Below are 22,459 nucleotides of genomic sequence, written 5' to 3' on the forward strand. Positions count from 1 at the left end.
ACTTGGGAGGGAGAAGTGATTTTGCAACATCCAGCATTAAGATTGCTTGAGGCCAAGCAATTATTAGGAGGGGCGGACCTGTAATGTCCCATTTTTTTGGAGGAATTAATTTTAAAGTTAACAATTAAAAAATATACATTACAAGGTAACTTTATAAATTAAATTTTAAAAAAAGCTTCTAGAGGTTGCTGGAAGTAGCGGAGAAAAAAATTAAAAAGGGAGGCCGACCTATCAAGAAAATAAGAATAAATAGGCATTGAGGGCTCATTGCCTATCATCGAGATTTAGTATTGATTTTTGCTTATGTGCGTTGTGGAGCCTAGGGTTTTTGCAAATAGTCACAATTGGCCATTGAGAACGAAAACTCTCAATTGGTACGCAATTTTGAGGGTGTGAGAGATCACCTGAATTATTGCAGCTGTGGGAAGGATATTTCAGTCCTTTTATTTGTGCTTAATTGTTGATTTGGAGTTTTAGTTGGAGTTGCACTTTCACCATATCATCTTCAGCAGTCAGTCTCCAGTATTTGATCAATCCAGGTTCTTCATTTCAATCTGTAGTTGCAACAAGTTCTCAATTGTATACAGCTAGTTAGGGTTTCTCTGTAATGTGCTATGTCAAAATGTTTTGGTGCTGAAATTTGCCATATCATTTGTAAAAACATTTGGTTTCCATTGAATGAATACATTGGCACTATTATTTCTTTTATTTCAGCAATATATTTTAGCAGTGTATTAAATTTAGGGTTTGTTTAGTGGCCTATCGGTACGGGTCTTTATAGGTGCCCTACGCGTGCGCGTGCACACACACACACACACTTTCACATTAATCACATTCTCAACATAATTTAGAGTTCAATTTTATTTACACTATTGAAAAGAGTACAAGAAAAATACATGAGACTCATTCTTCTATATGGGCCTTTGAGAAATAAAAATTGGCATTAGAGAGCACTTTCTTTTGTATCACATTAGTTAGAAAATTTATGAGACTAACATAAATCAATTTTATTTGTTAATTTATGTCTACAATGGAATATAAAAATAATTATCATCACTAATATGATTTTTTTAATTTTTAGAGAGGGAAAATATTTTAGCATGAAAGATAATTAATTTATTATATTCTATCTAAAAGCATATACAAGTATATACCAAGATCAATACATAAATCCTTATTTGTAGATATTATTATTAATATAATGTAATCAATGAAATAAATAATATCTATTATTTTATTCTTTGATTTGTACCCCCCCTTAGGACATTTAACACATAACATTGAACCTCCTTTTGATACAAGTCATAATTTATATATATTTCCATAAAATTTAAGAATGTCTCTCTTCAAATATTCAATATAGTCAAAAAAATATTTTGCCCACATGAAACTAGTCAATAGACTATTAATCTAGAGCAAGATTGAAAAATTCTTACAAACATATATACAACAACTCTTGTTAAAGATCTCACATCATAAGAAGAGAAGTTGAAATCATGTCTAAAATGAATTCCCTAGAAAGTATACTACTACATTATCAACTCTTAATAAAATAAGTGTCAACCTAAGATTTGTGCTTTGAAATCAAATAATTAAAATAATTTTCTTTCATTAAAAAATCCTCGCTAGAACAAATGAAAACTTAAAAAAAATTGGACAAGAACTAAATGACAAATATTATTGACATTAACATAAATACGAAGGGAGATGAACCAAGTGAATCAAGCATAATATCTAAGCTTCCCGATCCTACCACGTGAAGCCTCATACAAAGAAAGCATAAGATCTAAGTTACCCGATCCTACCATGTGAAGCTTCCCACAAAAGAACTAATATTCATCAAATATTTGAAACAACTCGTCATTGCAGGGGCCCGCCCATCCAGCTTGTGATACACATTTGTCCGGACTTATCGAATTAGTTAAGTTCAAGCTCATTTCATATTCTGAATTTCAATTAGTTATCAGATACGGCCACATGCGTATCTCTTCCCTTAATTTTTAGCCACTAGCGGGGGCCCATACGCTGCAAAAATGCACACTTCAATTGCTTTCAACCCCACGAACAGCACGTTTGTGAAGCACGTGCAGAGTAGCAGAGAATCTTAGATTCTTCTGTTTTTGAGATTCTTTTTCGGTATGATTGCTTCCTTACAGTGTTTTTAAATACCCAAATTGCGAGTTTTTTTCTTCAGGCTTCATTTCCCATTTTCTTTTATAAAACCCCGGTCTATATATTGCCATTTCCAGTAATCGTTTGCTTAGGATTTTGAGTTTAGCCCAGCTTGCATAAACACTGAACTCGGTGATTGCTAGTAGCTTAGGAGAGCCCTAATTAATAGTTATTGACCAGAACTAGGTTATGTTAGGTTTGTTCACTAGTTTGAGGATTTTCAGTGAGTAACCTGTTAGGTTTTCTACGGCAGAGCTTTGATCTTGGGCGTTCTCATAAAATTCGTTTGCAATTTGAATACTGAGCCTTCTCAGATCAATATCGAAATGGCACTTGCAGTTGTTCCACATATGACCGGGCCCTCCGGACTAAGGAAACTTCAAAGTGGCCCTTTCATTCAAACAAGCAGCTCTGCAATACATGGGACTGAGAAGAACAAGAAGGTCATCGCACAGGCATCGGGCAGTAAAATTAAAGGTTCGGAGTCTTCTGTGAAATCTACAGGGTGGGCACCTGATAGCTGGAAATCGAAGAAGGCTCTTCAACTGCCCAAGTACCCCGATCTTGCAGAGCTTGAGTCCACCGCAAAACTCTTGGAGACATTTCCTCCACTTGTTTTTGCAGGGGAAGCCAGGAAATTGGAGGAGAGACTAGGAGATGCTGCTCTGGGAAAGGCTTTTCTCCTGCAGGGAGGAGACTGTGCAGAAAGCTTCAAAGAGTTCAATGCAAACAACATTAGGGATACATTCAGGGTGCTCTTGCAGATGTCTGTTGTACTCATGTTTGGAGGCCAAGTGCCTGTAATCAAGGTATTTTTTAAGTTTAAAAAAAAAATTTCAATTTTTTTTCAAATTTTGAAGTTTATTACAACATATTCTCTCTAGCTTGGCACTGCACAATAAAGTTTCTATTTACCTAAGCTTTCTAGGCCTTAAATATGATTGCAAAGAACAATTGAGTTGACAATAAAAGCACTTTTTATGTTAAAATGTATTGTGTTTTTGGATTCAACTGCATACTATTTGTCTCAACTTTTCAGTCTATGATCCATCATCACGATGAGAGGGCTGTGGAGAGCAAAGGATGGATTCATAAAGTGTAATTTGAAACATTGATGGAAATTAATACTACCTAGTGAATCTACAGACAGAATACATTTTAATGTCATTATGAATTGCAGAAAACTTATGCCTTTGACTTCTTTTACTTTCATAACAATAGAAACATCACGAGGACCAGAGAGCTATGGAGAGCAAATGATGGATCATGGAGTGAGATCTAAAATGTTGATGGAAAGAAATACTATACAGTTGAATCCACAAGCAAAATAGTTTTTAATTTCATTATGAGCTGTGAAAATCTTATGTCTCTGACTTATTTTATTGTCAAAAGTTAAAACAATAGAGACATCATTTTTTTGGGGGAAGTGGAATAACACAATTTCTTTTCATTGGCTGTAACAACAAAAACACTTCCTTTCTAATCTTGATTGCTTCAATTTTATATTTTTGTCCAAAGTTTAAATAATAAGAAAACTGTACATTCTTTCAAATGTTTTCTTCCTTTTCTTTGCTCCTTATTTTGGTTTTACCTTTTCTAGCATGTATTTCTGTATTTCGAAGATTTTGAGCCTCTCACATTTTGTTTTTATTATGAACATGGCTACTATAGTTTCAAGTGTGTCTGTTCTACAAAAATTAACGCAGACTTCCACCCACCTTAACACCTTAATTGAAATACCAAATTTGGGGGATCTTTTATTGCATTCCAGGTGTGAGGGTATTTATTCCATGACAATAAAGTGAAATTTCAATGCACGTGCCAGAATTGGGGGATATCTATCTTACAGAAGCAAATCAGGATCCCCATTGGCATTATCCCATTATTTCATGCCGTGTTTGAGGAGATTCTGCCATGGTGTGGTTAATCTGTTTACCAAAGTCAACTGTATCGTGTACCAAATTCCTCAAGAAGGTTTTTTAGGGGTATCTATTGTTCAAAATTCAGCCAAAACTTGCACTTGTCCTTCTTCAATTGGAATGGAAGATGACTGATTTCAACTCTGTGGAATGATGAATCTGATGCCATTCTCTTTGACTTCATAACTGTGTGCCGATCAGTCTTAGTTGTTTGCATGTGCATGCATTAATTCAAATTGTCTTGTGACTTGTCGTCTGAATGTATGGATGGCTTAAATGTCTTAGGCTTTCCCTTTTTTCAGTCATTTGATTGTGTGTGGATGGGTGCAATTAATTTAATTTATGCATTAATATTAATAATTTTCCAGGAATGATGCATTGCTCTTGACTTTCATCTAGGTGTTTGTTGATCACTTCAATCTTTGTAACCTATGATTCAATTTTGATCGTAATTTTTCAGTCAGCTGATCATCACAATTTCTTTAGCCTAAGCAGCCAACTTTAGTTGTCATTTGGCTATATACATGTCAATGCAAAACCTTTAGTCCATGCGTTAATTCAGAATGTCATGTGGCTGTTTTACAGTTACTGCAATGACTTCTGCATATGCAATAATCTTGCTTCTCATCTTAATCTATGTTGACTTTTAAATTTTCTTGATTGTCTTCTCAGTATGTACTGGCTGCTGCAATTTTTGTGGCATCTGTATTGATTTTCATTATAACTTGGCCATGTTTCTGTAAGACTGATTATTGCTGCAATTTCGTTACCCTATAAATTTATTTTAATTGTCATTTGGTTGCACACTTTTTTCTGTGGTCTTTAGCCTTTGCAATAATTATGATTGTTATTTGTTTGAGTGATGGCTGCTGCAATTTGCTTAATCCATTCATTGATTTTGATTGCCACTACAGGTGGGACGCATGGCTGGGCAGTTTGCAAAGCCGCGGTCTGAGGATTTTGAAGTGGTCAATGATGTCAAAGTCCCAAGCTATCGTGGAGACATTGTGAATGGTGATGGGTCTGATTTGGAATCTCGTCAACCTGATCCTGAGAGGATGGTTCGTGCATATTGCCAGGCAGCTGCAACTCTTAACCTTCTTCGGGCCTTTGCAACAGGAGGCTATGCAGCAATGCAGCGAGTTACTCAGTGGAATTTGGACTTTACATCACACAATGAGCAAGGTGAAAGGTAAGATTATGGTCAAGCCTCGCAGATTTTCTATGATAGAATTTCATATTTATTATTAAATTATTAATTTTGGGAGTTTAAAATTTTCTGTCAGATATTTTGAACTTGCTCATCGGGTAGATGAAGCCCTCGGATTCATGTCATCCTGTGGGCTCACAGTTGACCATCCAATCATGAACACCACGGAGTTCTGGACATCACATGAGTGCTTGCTTCTACCATTTGAGCAATCTATGACAAGAGAGGATTCAACTTCTGGGCTTTGGTATGATTGTTCCGCTCATATGCTGTGGATAGGAGAGCGAACTCGGCAACTTGATGGAGCTCATCTTGAGTTCCTTAGAGGGGTTGCCAATCCTCTTGGTTTGAAGGTATTTATACCTTTGTCACATTCTACCACCTTTACTATTTAAATTCTAAATGAGTGAATCCTTGTAATGGTTCTTAGGAGATTGGGTACTATTCATCCAACATGTAAACTTTTGAAAATAAAGCTTGGGCAAGTGGAAATTTCGATGTTCCAATGTAATTTTTTTCTAACCTTTAGAGTTGACTATTCTGTCTTTTCCTGCTATTAGCTCATTTGCTGTGGAAATTTCCCTTAAATTTCTGTCATTTCTTGATCCTAGGTTTCCCTGTTTTCAATACTGCTGCTATCAGAGACACCTAACACCTATTTCTAATTATTTGCCACATTTGTCTTGATTCTCAGATAAATGGTGATTTTTTTAATATAATAATATATATAATATATAGAGGAGTTGCCAAAACTCAAGTGTTTCTCTTGTTTACTTGATAATGAAAGAACTCAATTTTTCTTATATATATTCATATTGGTACCATACTTCAATTTTTTAAATGAATCCAAATTTTCAATGCTAATATAAACTCTTTAAGATGGTGATATAATTAATTCCCTGGTTACTCTTAAATCATCATGATTCGCATAGCCTCTAATGGGTGAACGTTTGCTAGATGTTTGGCACAGAGACTATATGATGTTTATGTGAAGCTGTACTTAGTGTGCTGTCCATCTAAAAAGTATCCACATTCTTGCAGTCTGACATTCTAATTTCTGCTAATCAAGTGGTAGATAGAATTTAGGTTTTATGAAGTTTTCTACCACACTGACCAGGAATCTCACTTAAATGTTTGTCTTGTTTTATGAATAGCTCTTTTTGAAGAATTTATATACATTTTTAATGAGCTTAATCACAATTTTGCTTCTTAAAGTGCATTCCTTATACATCTTGACTTTAAACTTTTGTGTTTGGCATACAGACTCAGCAGAGTATCAAAAATTATGTGCATTTGATAGTCAAGGATATGTGCATTTGATAGTCTTGTATTATTTATGCTTAATGTTTATAAAGTGATTTCTATGAAAATGGTTGTCAAGCTAGGATGTCTTTATACCTTGGGTCATATTATAAATCTGATATATTCTTCTTGACAGGCTAGTGATAAAATGGACCCAGCAGAGTTGGTTAAAGTATGCGAGATCTTGAATCCAAACAACAAACCTGGCAGATTGACCATAATTGTGAGAATGGGGGCTGAAAAATTGAGAGTAAAACTGCCTCATTTGATTAGGGCAGTTCGCCAGGCTGGTCTAATAGTAACATGGGTTAGTGATCCCATGCACGGGAACACAATCAAGGCACCCTCTGGATTGAAAACAAGGCCATTTGATGCAATTCGAGTAAGAAGTTTAATTCAATTCTTGGTTTTTGCATTTTAAGATGCATCTCATTTTATTTTTTTGTTCAAGGGTTGCATAAGCAAGGGACTACCATATAAAGCTGAAAAGTGGCTTTACTCATAATTTTGTAAATGAATTTTGACAGGCTGAAGTCAAGGCATTCTTTGATGTACATGATGAAGAAGGTAGCCACCCTGGTGGTGTTCACTTAGAAATGACCGGACAGAATGTTACCGAGTGCATTGGAGGATCAAGGGTTGTAACATTAGATGATCTACATTCTAGATACCATACACACTGTGATCCCAGGTTAAATGCTTCACAGTCACTAGAACTGGCATTCATCATTGCAGAAAGATTGAGGAGGAAGAGAATGACAACATCAGATCTGGGAATTTCAAGCCTCCTGAATGGTTTGGTGTCATTGTAAGGCACCAATAAATAATGCAATTCAAGAACATTTTATTTTCAACTTGGTAACTGGTGCAGAGGCACCCAATGTCCTTCCTACCTCCATGAGGAAATTGTGAATCTTTCAAGTCTTCTTCCATATTAAGGTTTAAAATAAGGTCTTAGGACCATATTGTGATGTTTTGAATTCAAAGTAAGTCATGTTGTTCAAGGGTTTCAATATGACAAAAGGTGTTATTATGTGGCAAAGTTGTCATCATGTTGTCAGATGTAGTAAAGTTGTCTTAGGGGATAGAGGCATTTGATTGTCCGATTGGTGCAATAAGATCACGTGTCAAGGTACAGTGTCATGTAAAAGGACCTTGACAAGTCAAATGCAGAGTTAGCCGGGGTTGGAGAGCAAATTTTGTAATGAAAACTGGACTGCAACACGTTTTTGCCATTCTCTGACTGTTGCAGTGATGTGTTATCATATATGATGTATTTTTAATCTGGACTTCTTTGTAGGAGATAGAATAGTGAATCAGCTTTCATTTGAACCCATTCTTACTCATTTTCATGATGTATTTTTAATCTGGACTTCTTTGTAGGAGATAGAATAGTGAATCATACTAGTATACATATATACATGTGTATTTATAGATCTTATCAGAGTCATAGTCAGACCGAAGCTAGATGTTTTAACACTCCCTCTTAGCTAGGGAAGACAAAGTGCATATATATAAGTTCTTATTTGAAAAGTGATATCACCTAGATAGTGATATACTTAAGAAAATCAAGTCTGGGGATACTCTTTCCAATTATGGTGTGTACACATATATCAAGTCTCGTGATATCTAGCATAAGAGATCATGGTATATCCATAGATATTATGTCACATAATATCCACCATGATAAAAATGAACATACTGATTTTCTACAGATATCACGTCACATGATATCTATCAACATGTTCTTTTAACTATCATGACTTGGCCATGAATATCAAGTCACATGATATTCATTATGATAGTAATCTAATAATTATAAAGTTGTCACCTTATAATACTAGCAGTTGCACGCTTTTGTGCTTGCAACGATAAGCCGATATGTGCTCGATAATATAATTATTTTTAAAGATACAATCTTATGTGAATTAGATTATTAATTATTTTAAATTTAAATAAAATAATATTTACTAACATATTTTAAATATATTAATAAATATTATTTATTTAAATTCAATTTATCAAATATGAAAAAAAAAAAAATTTAAAAAACCTCATCAAAAAATCTATTATAAAATATTAATAAGAGAAATAAATAATAATAATATGAAAAAATAATGACATCTCTAACAAATATTATATTTGACTAAATAAATTATAGAAACTAAAAATTATTATGTTAAAAAAATCTAAACCAATATAAAAAATAATTTTAAATAATTTTAAAAATAAAACCTAAATAAATTTTAAAAATCAAAAGTTAAATAAATACATATACAACATGAGCTAATGTGAAGATCACAAGTAATTATTTTTTAAATAAATAGGAAAAGAAAAATAATAGTTAAAAGTGAAGATTTAAAATATAATCTTATGTGAACAAATTAGATTATTAATAATTTTCAATTTAAATAACATAATATTTACTAAAATCTTTCAAATAGTTTCATAAATTTTATTTATTTAAATTTTATTTATCAAATATGAATAAAAAAGCATTTAAAAAAATTCCATCAAAAAATCTATTATGAAAAATTAATAAGAGAAATATGAAAAGATAACGTCTCATAGAAACTAAAACATAATATTTAAAGAACTAAACTAATATAAATAATAATTTAAAAACTAAAATCTAAATCAATTTTAAAAATCAAAAGTTAAATAAATAGAGATCACAACATGAGCTAATTGGAAATTAGAAGTAATTAATTTTTTAAATAAATAGAAAACGAAAAAACAATAGTTAAAAGTGGAGATAACAACTAATAAATATCAAAACAAGAGTTATAAGTGGAGTGAGATAAAAATTGGCTGGTAAATAATTAACATAAAGAATTTACAATTTTCCAGTCAAACTGACAAATTTTTTGGCCAACTGACAACTTTTCTGTCAAAATTTTAATTTCCGAGAACAAAGTTCCCACAAATAGCCTATCGGCTAGATTAGAGTCAACATTTCATTATAAAAACTTGTCACCTTTTAATAATGTACATAGGGTAAGCCCATAAGTCATAGAGTCACACATATGACAAAAGAGTTTACACTTTAACATCTTTAATAAAAATAATACAAATTTATAAAGTTGAGACTCAATCTCATAAACTTACATTTCAATCATACCAAGTTTCTTTCTGAAATGATCAACCTTCACTTTAGGAAGAGCCTTGGTGAGAATGTCAATTGTTTGATCACCTGTATTAATATATTCGAACTAAATAGCTCTTCTTTCCACCATGTCTCTTACATAGTGGTAAGGAATTTCTATATGCTTGGATCTATCATGAAATACCAGATTCACGAATAACTTGATACAACTTTGGTTATCACAGTGAATAGTGATAGGTTTCAGAGGCTCACAGAATACATGAGAAAGCAATTTTCGAAGCCATGCTACTTCTCTAGCTCCCATAGCTGCTACAATATATTCTGCCTCAGTAGAACTCTGAACAACTGAAGTTTGCTTCTTGCAGATCCATGAGATCATAGACGATCCTAAGCTGAAACAACATTCTAATGTGATCTTCCAGTCTTTTACACTTCCAGCCCAATCAGAATCAGTATATCTATGTAACACCAAGTTGGAATTCTCATATATAAGTTCATACCAAATAGTGCCTTGAAGGTACCTTAATATATGCTTCAAAGCAACAAGATATATTTCACGAGGTTCACACATTAACTGACTTAATGTATTCACAGCATAGCAAATATCAAGTCAAGTATTCACAAGATACATCAAAGATCCAATTATATGTTTGTATAAAGTGGGATCAACTAGTCTGGATTCAGCATTTGCTTTCTTTAGCTTGTGTAAGTTGGTTTCCATAAGTGTTGACATAGGTTGATAGTTCCACATTTCAAATCTTTTCAAAATATCGACAATATACTTCTTTTGATGTAGGAAGATATTCTCAGACTTCTGACGAACTTCCAATCCAAGGAAGTAATGAAGAATCCCTAAGTCCTTCATGTGAAATTCAGAAGTCAAATATTTCTTACATTGATTAATGAGATGGTCTTCTCCTGTAATCAGAAGGTCATCAACATAAAGAATCAGAATCAACATGTCACCTTTAGTTACTTTAATGTCAGGATCAACATCATTCTTGGTGAATCCAAGACTTAGAAGATATTTATCAATCCTTTCATACCAGGCTCGAGGAGCCTGTTTGAGTCCATATAGAGCCCTTTTTAATTTACATACATAAGAGGCAGCATCATGAGTCACAAATCCTTCTGGTTATTCCAAGTATATTTCTTCCTCAATTATTTGATTCAGAAAAGCAGTTTTTACATCCATTTGATGAATTTTCCAACCTTTAGCTGATCCAATGGCTATTACAGTTCAAACTGAGGTATACCTAGCAACTAGTGCAAAAGTTTCTTCAAAGACAATTTCTTTCTTTTGGGAGAATCCCCTAGCCACAAAACAAGCTTTATGTTTTTCAATGCTACTATCTGTAGCATACTTAACTTTGAAGAGTCATTTGGATGAAACAAAAAAAATTCCTTTAGGTCTAGGAACTATAGCCCAAACATCATTTTTTAGTATGGATTGAAACTCTTCCACCATTGCATCTTTCCAAGCTTGATGTTTAGGTGTTTCTAAAGCATTAGAAAGTTTAAAGTTTGGAATCTTACACATGAATGCATTGTACGTTAATTTTTGAGGTCTTTTGCTTTCTTTGAATGTCCCTAAAGGTGCTGCAAATTCATCTCCTTCCTCTATATTTTTCCTTCCCCAAAGTGGCCTTTTAGAATTATTATCAAGACTCTCTTCTTGAGTCTCTAGAAGGATCTCATTTTTATTTGAAGTCTCTTCAGGGTACTCCCTCTAAATCTCAGGAGTAGGAGCCTCTTCTAAGGAACATGATAAGTCATCTATATCTAGTTCATCTAAAATTTTGGCTTTTTTGAAAGCAATATCTTCTTCAAAGATGACATCTCTACTAAGTTCTATTTGTTTCTGTCCAGGTATGTAGATTTTGCACCCTTTTACTGTTTCACTAAAATTAATAAGAATTTATTTTCTTCCAATAAATTCAAACTTTGTCCTTTTCTCCTTAGGTACATGAACATACAAAGGACATCCAAATATCCTTAAATGGCTAATGTCAAGTTTCATTCCTGAAAATGCTTCTTCGGGAGTTCTTTTGTCCAAATGTGAGTGAGGACATCTATTCTGAATATAGACTGTTGTATTAGATGCTTCAGCCCAAAATGACTTGCTCAAATTGTGATCATATATCATAGCCCTAACAACTTCTACAATAGTTCTATTTTTCCTTTCAGTAACTCCATTTTGTTGAGCATTGTAGGGAACTGTAACCCCCTCTTAATCCCAACAAGTTTGCAGAATTCTTTAAATATTTCAAAAGTGTATTCTTTCCCATGATCTGTTCTTAGAACTTCAATTTTCTTTTTTGAAGAGTTTCTAATGATAGTTTTGAATTCTTTAAATTTAGAAAAAATCTCTTCATATTCTTTGCATTTAAGGAAGTATATCCATGTCTTCCTTGAAAAATCATCAACAAATATCACATAGTACAAGAACCCTCCTATAGATGGTGTAGACATGGGTCCACATAGGTCAGAGTGCACTAGTTCTAACACATCTTTAGTTTTGCTCAAACTATGAGGAAACAACTTTTAGCATTTTCCCCAAGGCACAACCTTTGCAGGATTCATTATGAATTTGACTTAATTTGAGCATTCAAATTACCAACTTCTCCATAGATGTTAGAGCACAAAAGTTGATATGACCTAATCTTCTATGCTAGATTTCATTTGAATTTGAATTCTCTTGAACAAGTGCAAGATTTTTCTTAGTGCAAAGCTCATATAATAGTCCTTGTCACACTCCTATTGTTTGAGCCTTATTTATAGTTGAATTTTTAGCCCATGCTAGCACTTTGTCTTCCATAAAAGTAATTCTATAACCATCATCTTTGAGTGCTGATATAGATATTAAATTCCTTTTAATACCTAGTACATATAGAACTCCAAAAAGCTGAATAGATTTTACAGATTTTAATTTGATGATGCAAGTCCCAATTCTTTTTACAGAATGTGTAGAATCATCCCCAATTATAACTTCTTCATCTACTTCTATTTGCATGCTTTCTAGGTTATCTTGATATCCAATGATGTTTCTTGAAGATGCACTATCAATTATCCAAGTGTTGGACTTGGTTTATATTTGACTAGACAAGGTTGAGTAGAAGGCATATTTCTCAGAATCCCGACCTTTGATTGATTTATCAATTTTGACAAATGATGCTTGAAGTTTTGATCAATCAGGACAATTTAGTTCATAATGTTCATATTGATCACATCCGAAACATTGAATTTTGGACAAATCTTTCTTCTATTTTGACTAACATTTTCCATGAAAGTTTATTTTCCTTTGGTGTTCTTCTTCCCTTCTTATGAGAGTTGGTGCTAAGAACATGAATATTTTCATCTAAAGTTTTATGTTTTCCTTTAATCATTAATCTTGACTCTTCTTGAAGACAATCAGATCTTAATCGATCTAGTTTTAGGATTTTAGATCTTGCACTTATACCTTTTACAAAGGACTCCCAAGAATTTGGTAATCCTCCTAATGCTATTAGAGATAATTCTTGGTTGTCAATCTCATAATTGACTGCAGATAATTGATCTCTCAATTATGTGATTCTCATGAAGAAGACATTTATTGGCTCTCTTTTATTCATGCTAATATTATTCATTTGTCTTTTAAGGGCAAGTTTTCTACCAATGTTATTTACCATGAATGCATTTTCAAGAGCTTTAAACATGCAATATGGTGTTGCATGTTTTGCCACAGTAAGCTATTAGAAACAATAGTCCACCAAGATAACTGGGGGGCGTGAATCAGTTATCTGACAATGAAAACATTTATCTTTCTTAAACAAACGTAACCATTCAACCAAAGTAAACAACAACCATAATAAAGTGCACATAGACAATTACACCAAATATGTTGACTAGGGAAACCCTTGATCAGAGGGAAAACCCCAGTGAGAATGATGCCCATAACATGATGTACTAATATAAATATTCATTGTTAGATGATGGATCCTGTTAGGAGTCTATTACAACATTTAGTACATAGAGTCCCTGTTAGGAGACTTTGAATCCCTATTAGGAGATTCCAACCCTATTAGGAGTTGTAGTACAATGTATGCAAGAAGAGCCCACTATCCAAACATGCAATTTCAACTACAGGAACAGCTCACTGCTCAAACAAGTAATTTACTATTATCTTCTTCTCTCCTTTGTTCTATCAACCGAACCAATCATTGTCAGACCTTGTAGACTAGGTCATAAACCTTGGATCCAAATATCAAACCTCAGATCACTCAGCAAAACCTCGGTAATGAAGTTTCCTTCACTTTCGCGCTACTTTGCTCAACTTTGCATTCTACTCTTACTGTTGCTTCTCAAACATTCAAATCCACACTCATGATAAAGGAAAATGCCCTTCCTTTATAGCGAGTCCATAAAATAATTCCTTGAGTTGGTTGTTAGACCTTCTCAATTAATTATTATAGGACCACATTAAGAACACATTACACTTAGCGATAACATAAATCTTCCACCCTACAACCTGAATAACTTTTCGTACACACAATATTATGATGAGAGAACTTAGCCACGTCATCCTCAACATGTCTTCTCCACGTCCTCAACCTTGATCCTCATAATATCAACTTTGCTAAGAGATATAACAAGTTTACCAGAACATGCCACTGTAAACTCTATCTCAGAATAGACATCACCAAAACTTACATAACTTCTTCTAGACTTATCATTTTTTCTTCTGACATTAATTGCATATACCAGATACTTAGAAGTATCTCCCATAACCTCAGGTAGTTATAATACTCAACTAGCCATCTATATCAACTTGATCTTTCTGTTGTTCTTCTATCAGATACCACAAAAAATTGCTATGTTGACATCAATGACAAACTCAGTCATGAATATAACATATCATCATAGTAACATATCTACAATACTCCCCCATAGGAATATCATCAATGTTCATGCTTCCAACCAATCTTCTAACAATCTCCCCCTTTGGCATTGATGGCAACATAAATGAAAAACATCTAGTTCCAAGAATACTAACAGAAGACTGTCAAACTTCAAATCCTCTTCATCAATCATTCTCCCACGTTGATATACCTCAATGTACTTTTCTATCAAACTTTCATTCCATGTTATGCTCATGTTGAACATACTGTACTCATGTTGAACATCTCCAACTGTCATGCATACTGCTTTACCATGTTGTTTTTCATGCAATATTTCTCCCCCAATGACATCAATGTCAGAGGTTTCAGCAACCAACATCTCTACATCAAACTTTGCAACAACTGATACTTACTTAACTTGAGTGTCAAAAGACACTGTTCAAAACAACATCCAACAAGAGTCCTAGATGACTCTATCCATCACAAATACTCCCCCATACAGGAAGCATTAGCATTAAGTCCAAACAACAATGGTGCTCTATTACACTAGATTGATGCACTCTTGCATCTTCTACTCTAATGTAGGAAGGGTCATAACCCCAAGCATACCTCGTAAATACTCAAAAGTTTCTTTGGGAAGAGGGTTAGTGAATATATCTACAATCTGCTCTTTAGCGCTTACATACTCCAATCTAATTTCCATTTCTGCAACTTTATCTCTCAACATGTGATTCTTAATAGAAATGTGCTTAGTCCTCGAATGCAACACTAGATTCTTAGAAATATTTATTGTGCTTGTGTTGTCACAATGTATAATAATAGATTCATTGATTTCTATCCTTATATCCTTTAGCATCTGCTTCATCCAAATGACTTGACTGAATTATTTGTTGATGCAACATACTCTGCTTCTGTTATACTTTGTGATGTACAATCATGCTTCTTGCTTAACTAAGAAACCAATCTTCCTCCAAGAAAGAAGGCTCCTCCACTGGTGCTCTTTCTATCACCCATATTGCCTACCCAATCTACATCAGTACAAGCACTTAGAGTGAAATCATTAGATCTATCATACCATAATCCAAACTCAAATGTTCCCTTTAGATATCTAAATATCCTTTTGACTGCTGCATAATGTGCTTCTCTGGGATCAGCTTGGAATCTTGCAACAATTCCAACTACTTTTGCTATATCTAGCCTTGTGTGAGTCAGATATTGCAAACCTCTGATCATAGATTTGTACTTTTTCTGCTCAACAATAGGTGTCTCATCCTTTGTAGATAACTTGTGTCTAGTTACCATAAGTGTTCCAATGGGTTTGCATGTTTCCAAACCAAACCTTTTCAGTAAATCCTTCAAGTACTTAGTGTGAGAAATAAAGATTCCTTCTTTATTCTATACAATCTGCAATCCTAGAAAATATTTCATCTCTCCTATCATACTCATTTCAAATTATTTCTTCATCTCCTCAGCAAACTGAACTTACTTTCTTCATCATTTCCTCCAAATATGATATCATCAACAAATATTACCAAAATCATCAAACCAACATCAATTTATTTCCAATACAGATTATTGTCTGCCATACCTTTGTTATATCCAAGTTTTGTCAAATGTTTGTCCAACCTTGCATACCAGGTTCTAGGTGTTTGCTTCAATCCATCAATGCTTTCCTTAGTCTACATACTATGTCTTGGTCATCTATCAAAGGACATCCTTTAATCTACTCAATGTAAACTTATTCTTCAAGTTCTCCATTCAGAAATACTGACTTCACATCCATCGGATATACTTTGAATTTTTTCTATGCTACATAGGCTAAGAATAATCTTATTGCCTCTATTCTAGCTACTGGAGCATAAGTCTCCTCATAATATATCCCTTCTTATTGTGAGTAACCTTTACATACCAATCTTGTTTTGTTTCTTACAACTTCGCCTTGTTCATTCATCTTGTTTCTGAATACCTATTTAGTTCCTATCACATTCTTGTCTATTGGTCTAAGGACCAATTCTCATGTCTCATTCTTTACTATTTGATTTAATTCCTCTTTCATGGCTTGTTTCCAATAATCATCTTTACATGCTTCATCTGCATTCTTAGGCTCAACTTGAGATATCAAGCATAGTTCTTCATTTACTCTTCTTCTTGTCATCACACCTTTGTCTTTCTTCCGATGATCTGCTTGGATGGGTGATTCTTTATCATATTCTTTCCTAAAGTAGGAGTTGCTATCTCAACTCTAGGCTCTACTGAAAGTTCTGAGCTTTGTTTCTGCCTTGGCTCTCCTTCATTCTGCAAATCATTGTTAGTCTCAAGAAATACCTCATCATTTCTTGGCTTAGTAACAACATCATCATCTGAATTGTAATCAACTATTTTCTCTTGTATCATGAATTTCTCATCAATTCTCACATTAGCACTTCCCATAATAGTCTTAGTTCTCTGATTATAACATCTATAAGTCTTACTTTTCAATGAATAACCAAGAAGCATACCTTCATCACTTCTAGCATCAAACTTACCAATATCATCATCTCTTTTGATATAACACTTACTCCAAAAAATTCTGAAATACTTAACTATAGGTGAGTGACCAAACCACAGTTCATAAGGTGTCTTGTTTGTGTCTTTCCTAACTTGCACTTTGTTCATAGTGTATACTGTTATATTCATAGCTTCTCTCCAAAATATCTTGGATACATCATTATTAGCTAACATAGCTCTAGCTGCTTCTATAACTAATTTGTTCCTTCTCTCTGCAGTGTCATTCTGTTTAGGGATTCTCGGAGCTGATAGTTGTCTTTTAATTCTATTTTCTTTACAAAACATGTTAAACTCATTTGAAGTAAATTTTTCTCCTCTATCTGATCTTAAACATTTAATCTTCATACCAGATTCATTCTCAACCCTATTCTTGAATATCTTGAACTTATCAAATGCTTTAGATTTTTCTTTAAGAAATGGAACCCACATCATTCTAGAAATATCATCAATTAGAATCATAAAATACTTTCACCATAGAATCCTTTAGTCTTTGTAGGACCCCTAAGACCTGTGTGTACAATCTCCAACTTCATTGTAGTGGTAAACTTCTTACTAGGAAAAGAAGTTATGTTATGCTTTGCCAAAATACACTCCTTGCAAATTGTGTTAGTAGGCTTTATAATCTTCAAAAAATCTCTAACTGCAAAAACTCTACTAGTCCTCACAATACTGTCAAAGTTTATATGAAAAAATCTCTTATGTCATAACCAACTATCATCTACCTTTGCAACCAAACATGTCATTTCAGTAGAATTCAACTAAAATACATTACCTCTAGATCTAGTTCTTATTCCAATTACCTTTCCATCTTTATCTTTCATCATGCATGTCTTTTCTGTGAACTACAACTGATAACCTTTGTCTACAAGTTGTCCAACGCTCAAAAGATTGTACTTTAAACCATCAACAAAGTATACATCCTCAGTGTTAGTTTTACCATCAAGAGTTATAGATCCAATACTTTTAACTTAGCATACTACATTATTTCCAACTCCGACAATTCCTCCATCCTAACTTTTGAAGTCAACAAACTTGTTCATGTCACCAGTCATATGATGTGAACAACCACTATCAATTATCCAATTAGATTTTTTCTCAACCTGTGACTCCAAAGCGAACTTTTCTAGACTTATTTCTTTAATTGTCACAAATCCAATTTCATAATCACTAGCACTTAACGCTTGATCATCAGAATCATTATCTTCATTTGCATACAAACACTCTTTATCTTTTCTAGGCTTGTAATTTCCCTTATACTTTTTCTCTTTTTTAGGACACTTAGATGCATAATGACCATATTCATCACAAGTCCAACATTTAAAAAAATTCTTATCTCCTTTTTCTCTTTTTACCAAAAGAGCTACTCCTTCTTCAATCTTTCTATCCTCCTTAGATCTGTTGTTGCTAGCAAAATCTCCTCTAGCACTTGTGGTCCTTGATAAGTTTGGTTGAATTCAAAGCACTAAAAATTGTCTTTGTTTTGGTTAGTTCTTCGAACTGTCTAAGTTCATTCTCAACTACTTCTAGTCTTCTAAGCAATGTCTCCTTTGTGAAATCTTTGGTACAAGATATCAACAAATGTATCATCTGAACTACTGACTTAAATGGTGGTGTTAGAGTCTTCAATATCTTCCATATAACTTCATCATCTTCTTTGGTTCCTCCTTGGGATCTAATACTTGCAATAATTTTTGATATGCTACCTATATATGTTCTTACAGATTCATCTTCCATCATTTTAGCATCTTGAAATGCACAAATCCAACTTTGTAGCCTCAACTTCTTAGAATGTGCATCACCTTCAAAACTATTTTCCAAAGCTTTCCAAATCAAATTGAAGTAGCAAATGATTTTACCTAATTGTACTCAATTCCAGGAAGTCCAGTCAATAGTGCTTCTCTAGCTCTCATGTTGCACATAAAAAGATCTCTTTCTGCCTCAGTGCAAATTTTCAAATCCGTTTCAACAATGATTGTCTTCTCTGATTTTGTTAAGATCCAATATCCCAGACCCATACACAACAGATGTGTCTTCATCTTTTCTTTCAAATTGTCATAATTTGTTCCATTGAACTTCAGATTGTCTTTCCTAAACATGTTTGCCATGGATCTCCCAAAGTTGTTAAACTTTATCTTCAAGGACCTAATGCTCTTATACCAATTGTTAGAAACAATAGTCCACTAAGATAAGTGAGAGGGGGGGTACCTGAATCAGTTATCTAACAATTAAAACATTTATCTTCCTTAAACAAACTTAACCATTCAACCAAAGTAAACAACCATAATAAAGTGCACATAGACAATTACACCAACTATGTTGACTAGGGAAACCCTTCATCAGAGGGAAAACCTCGGTGGGAATGATGTCCACAAGATGATGTACTAATATAAATATTTCATGTTAGAGGATGGAACCTGTTAGGAGTCTATTACAACATTTGGTACATAGAGTCCCTGTTAGGAGACTTTAAATCCTTGTTAGGAGATTTCAACCTTGTTAGGAGTTGTAGTACAATGTATGCAAGAAGAGCTCACTGCCCAAACATGCAATTTCAACTACAGGAAGAGCTCACTGCTCAAATAAATAATTTATTGTTATCTTCTTTTTCCTTTGCTTTGTCAACCAAACCAATCACTGTCAGACCTTGTAGACCAAGTCACGAACCTTGGATCACTCAGCAAAACCTCGGTAATGAAGTTTCCTTCACTTCCGCACTGCTCTACTCAACTTCACATTCTGCTCTTACTGTTGCTTCTCAAACATTCAAATCCACACTCATGATAAAGGAAAATTTCCTTCCTTTATACCAAGTTCATAAAATATTTCCTTGAGTCGGCTATTAGACCTTCTCAATTAATTATTATAGGATCACATTAAGAACGTGTTACACTTAGCAATAACATAAATTTTCTGCCTTGCAACTTGAATAACTTTTAGTACACGCAACATTATGATGAGCGAACTTAGCCACATCATCCTCAACATGTCTTCTCCATGTCCTTAACCTAGATCCTCATAATATCAACTTTGCTAAGAGATATAACAAGTTTACCAGAACATGCCTCTGTAAATTCTATTTCAAAACAAACGTCACCAAAACTTACATAACTTCTTCCAGACTTATCATTTCTTCTTCCAATGTTAACTACATATACCAGATACTTAAAATTATCTCCCATAACCTCGGGTAGTTATAATACTCAAGTAGTCATTCATACCAACTTGATCTTTTTGATGTTCTTCTATCAGATACCACAGAAAATTGTTATGTTGACATCAATGACAAACTCAGTCATGAATGTAACATATCATTATAGTAACATATCTACAGTACTACCCCATAGGAATATCATCAACATTCATGCTTCTAACCCCTTTTCTAGCATAGGCACTATGGGATCTCGAACGACATCCACGATTATCTTCACGGCCTTCTCATTATTCTCGATCCATAGAGTTTTCTCTAGATCATTTTTAGGTTCTTCCTTTTCTTCTTTTACAAAGGAATCTAATTTGTTCTCTTTTAATAGCATCATTATACGAAGTTTCTAGGATTCAAAGTTATCAACACTTGTATGGTGGTGTTTGAATCTTAACATGTTTGTCATCTTGAAGAGTTGTAGTGCCTCTCGTGTTTGCAGTCTATACCTTGTCTATTTTTTATTCAAGAGATACTTGATACTCTTATTTTGTACCTTATGTTGACTTAAGGGTTGGATGTTATACTTTAACTTAGTATCATAGATGTTATACTGCTATGTTGTTCGGTTTATCATTTTGCATGTTGATGCTATTTTGAGATGACAGTAGATCTATGATGATATCTAGTTTTATGGTTTATTTGGACATATTTGTTGGTTATGATTATGAGATGAATGTTATGTTATGGTTATTCACTTCAGTCTTGTATCTTTACGCTTTCTGCGAATGTGAGTGATGTAAATGGATTAAATAAGTTTTTTAATACAAGTTGCTTTGGTTATGATATTATATGCAATTTCACTTGATCGAGTGTTTTAGTGTGCAGGAATTATATCCCTAGCAGTGGCACATGGAGATAGTGATCCAGCTGTTCATATTTTGCCAATGTCGCTCCTGTATGGTTGACGTATCCTTATTTAGTTGCTTTAAATTAAAACCTTTCGGTGATTAGTAAATTCGAACTCATCTGCATTATGTGATTAGACCAGTGAGCATGTCTGTGCATTTAGAAGTTCGCATTTGTCACAAACGTGTTAAGTGATTTTCTGTGATTTTGGGTTTTCGGATTTTAAATCTTTTCGAATTTAATTTTTGGCAGCTTTTCCTTAGGTGAATTTTCATTACGGATAATAACCTATTTTTGTTTGGGTCGATTCGGAGTTTAACTACTCCAGCTAGCTATTTTCCATAATCAACTATTTACTCAAAATGAATAAGTATTGGAAAAGTGAATTCATTATTCACTTCTCACATTTTGGAATTTGAATTTGGAGAGCAAATTTGGAAATCCTCTTCTAAAGGATTATTGTTTTGTTCATTGTGGGAGTTGTGAAAATGGGATCTTTGCGAGGTTGGTCTCATTGGATTCAACTCGAGGAATTCTTGCTTTGCCATCAGTTTCAGCAGTTTTGGCGAATTGTTTATTTTATTCTACGGGTTTCAGTTTCGGCCCTTTTTGCTGTCAAGTAGGGCCTTCCCATTTTAATGTTTTTTCTTTGTTTCTGCTTTCATTTCTTGTAGCAATATGTTAGGAGGTTGAGAACTAGTGTTCCCCTCTGTTTCTGTTTGCTAGTCCTACCCAGTTGGTCGGGTATGAACGTTTTCCCTGTTTTTGAAATGGGGGTTTGGGTTTTTGGGCCGTTATGCTGGCCGTTTTTGCATATGGTGTCTGATTGCTTTTATTTTTGGTTTTTTGGGGTTTTTGAGCCCAAAGGCCAAATGGGTTTTAATTTTAGAATTTTGGAGTTTTTGCTTCATTTTGCGTGCCACCCTATTTTCTCGAGTTTTCTTGGCAAATGTGGGTTGTGGACATGGATGATCCGTTTGGATATCCGTCAGACCACTTTTGCACTTTATGTTGCATTGGGATGCGTGTAACATCCGTCATCCCAATTATGTTTCGGTTGATTAACTTTTGTTTGCATTCTCATCCTGTCCTTGCATATGATCTTTGTGATGGTGGTGCGCCACACACATGTCCATGTGTCGGGTGACCTACAGGGCTCGATCTTTCGTGGTATTTCTAGAATTTTGATCATTTAGGTTGGGTGGGGAGTTTGCATGCCTACGGGCACTCATCATTGGATGAGCATAGGTAGGGTAGGGTAGCATATGGAGGGGCTTC

The 22,459-nt window shown here is 34.0% G+C and overlaps 1 protein-coding gene across 1 annotated transcript; it reads left to right on the top strand.

Moving 5' to 3' along the window:
• The first annotated feature begins 2,192 nt into the window (after positions 1-2,192).
• LOC149565802 (phospho-2-dehydro-3-deoxyheptonate aldolase 1, chloroplastic-like) lies at positions 2,193-7,935 on the top strand. The gene is made up of 5 exons (XM_089819298.1): positions 2,193-2,981; positions 5,006-5,283; positions 5,378-5,654; positions 6,740-6,985; positions 7,131-7,935. Exons 1-5 carry the CDS (start codon positions 2,499-2,501, stop codon positions 7,413-7,415), a joined length of 1,569 nt encoding a protein of 522 aa, XP_089675424.1. The 5' UTR covers positions 2,193-2,498; the 3' UTR covers positions 7,416-7,935.
• Positions 7,936-22,459: the final 14,524 nt, after the last annotated feature.

Source organism: Cupressus sempervirens, chromosome 3, assembly GCF_028749045.1.
Source record: "Cupressus sempervirens isolate cs-2001-9-10 chromosome 3, ASM2874904v1, whole genome shotgun sequence".
In the NCBI taxonomy this organism is placed as follows: Eukaryota; Viridiplantae; Streptophyta; class Pinopsida; order Cupressales; family Cupressaceae; genus Cupressus; species Cupressus sempervirens.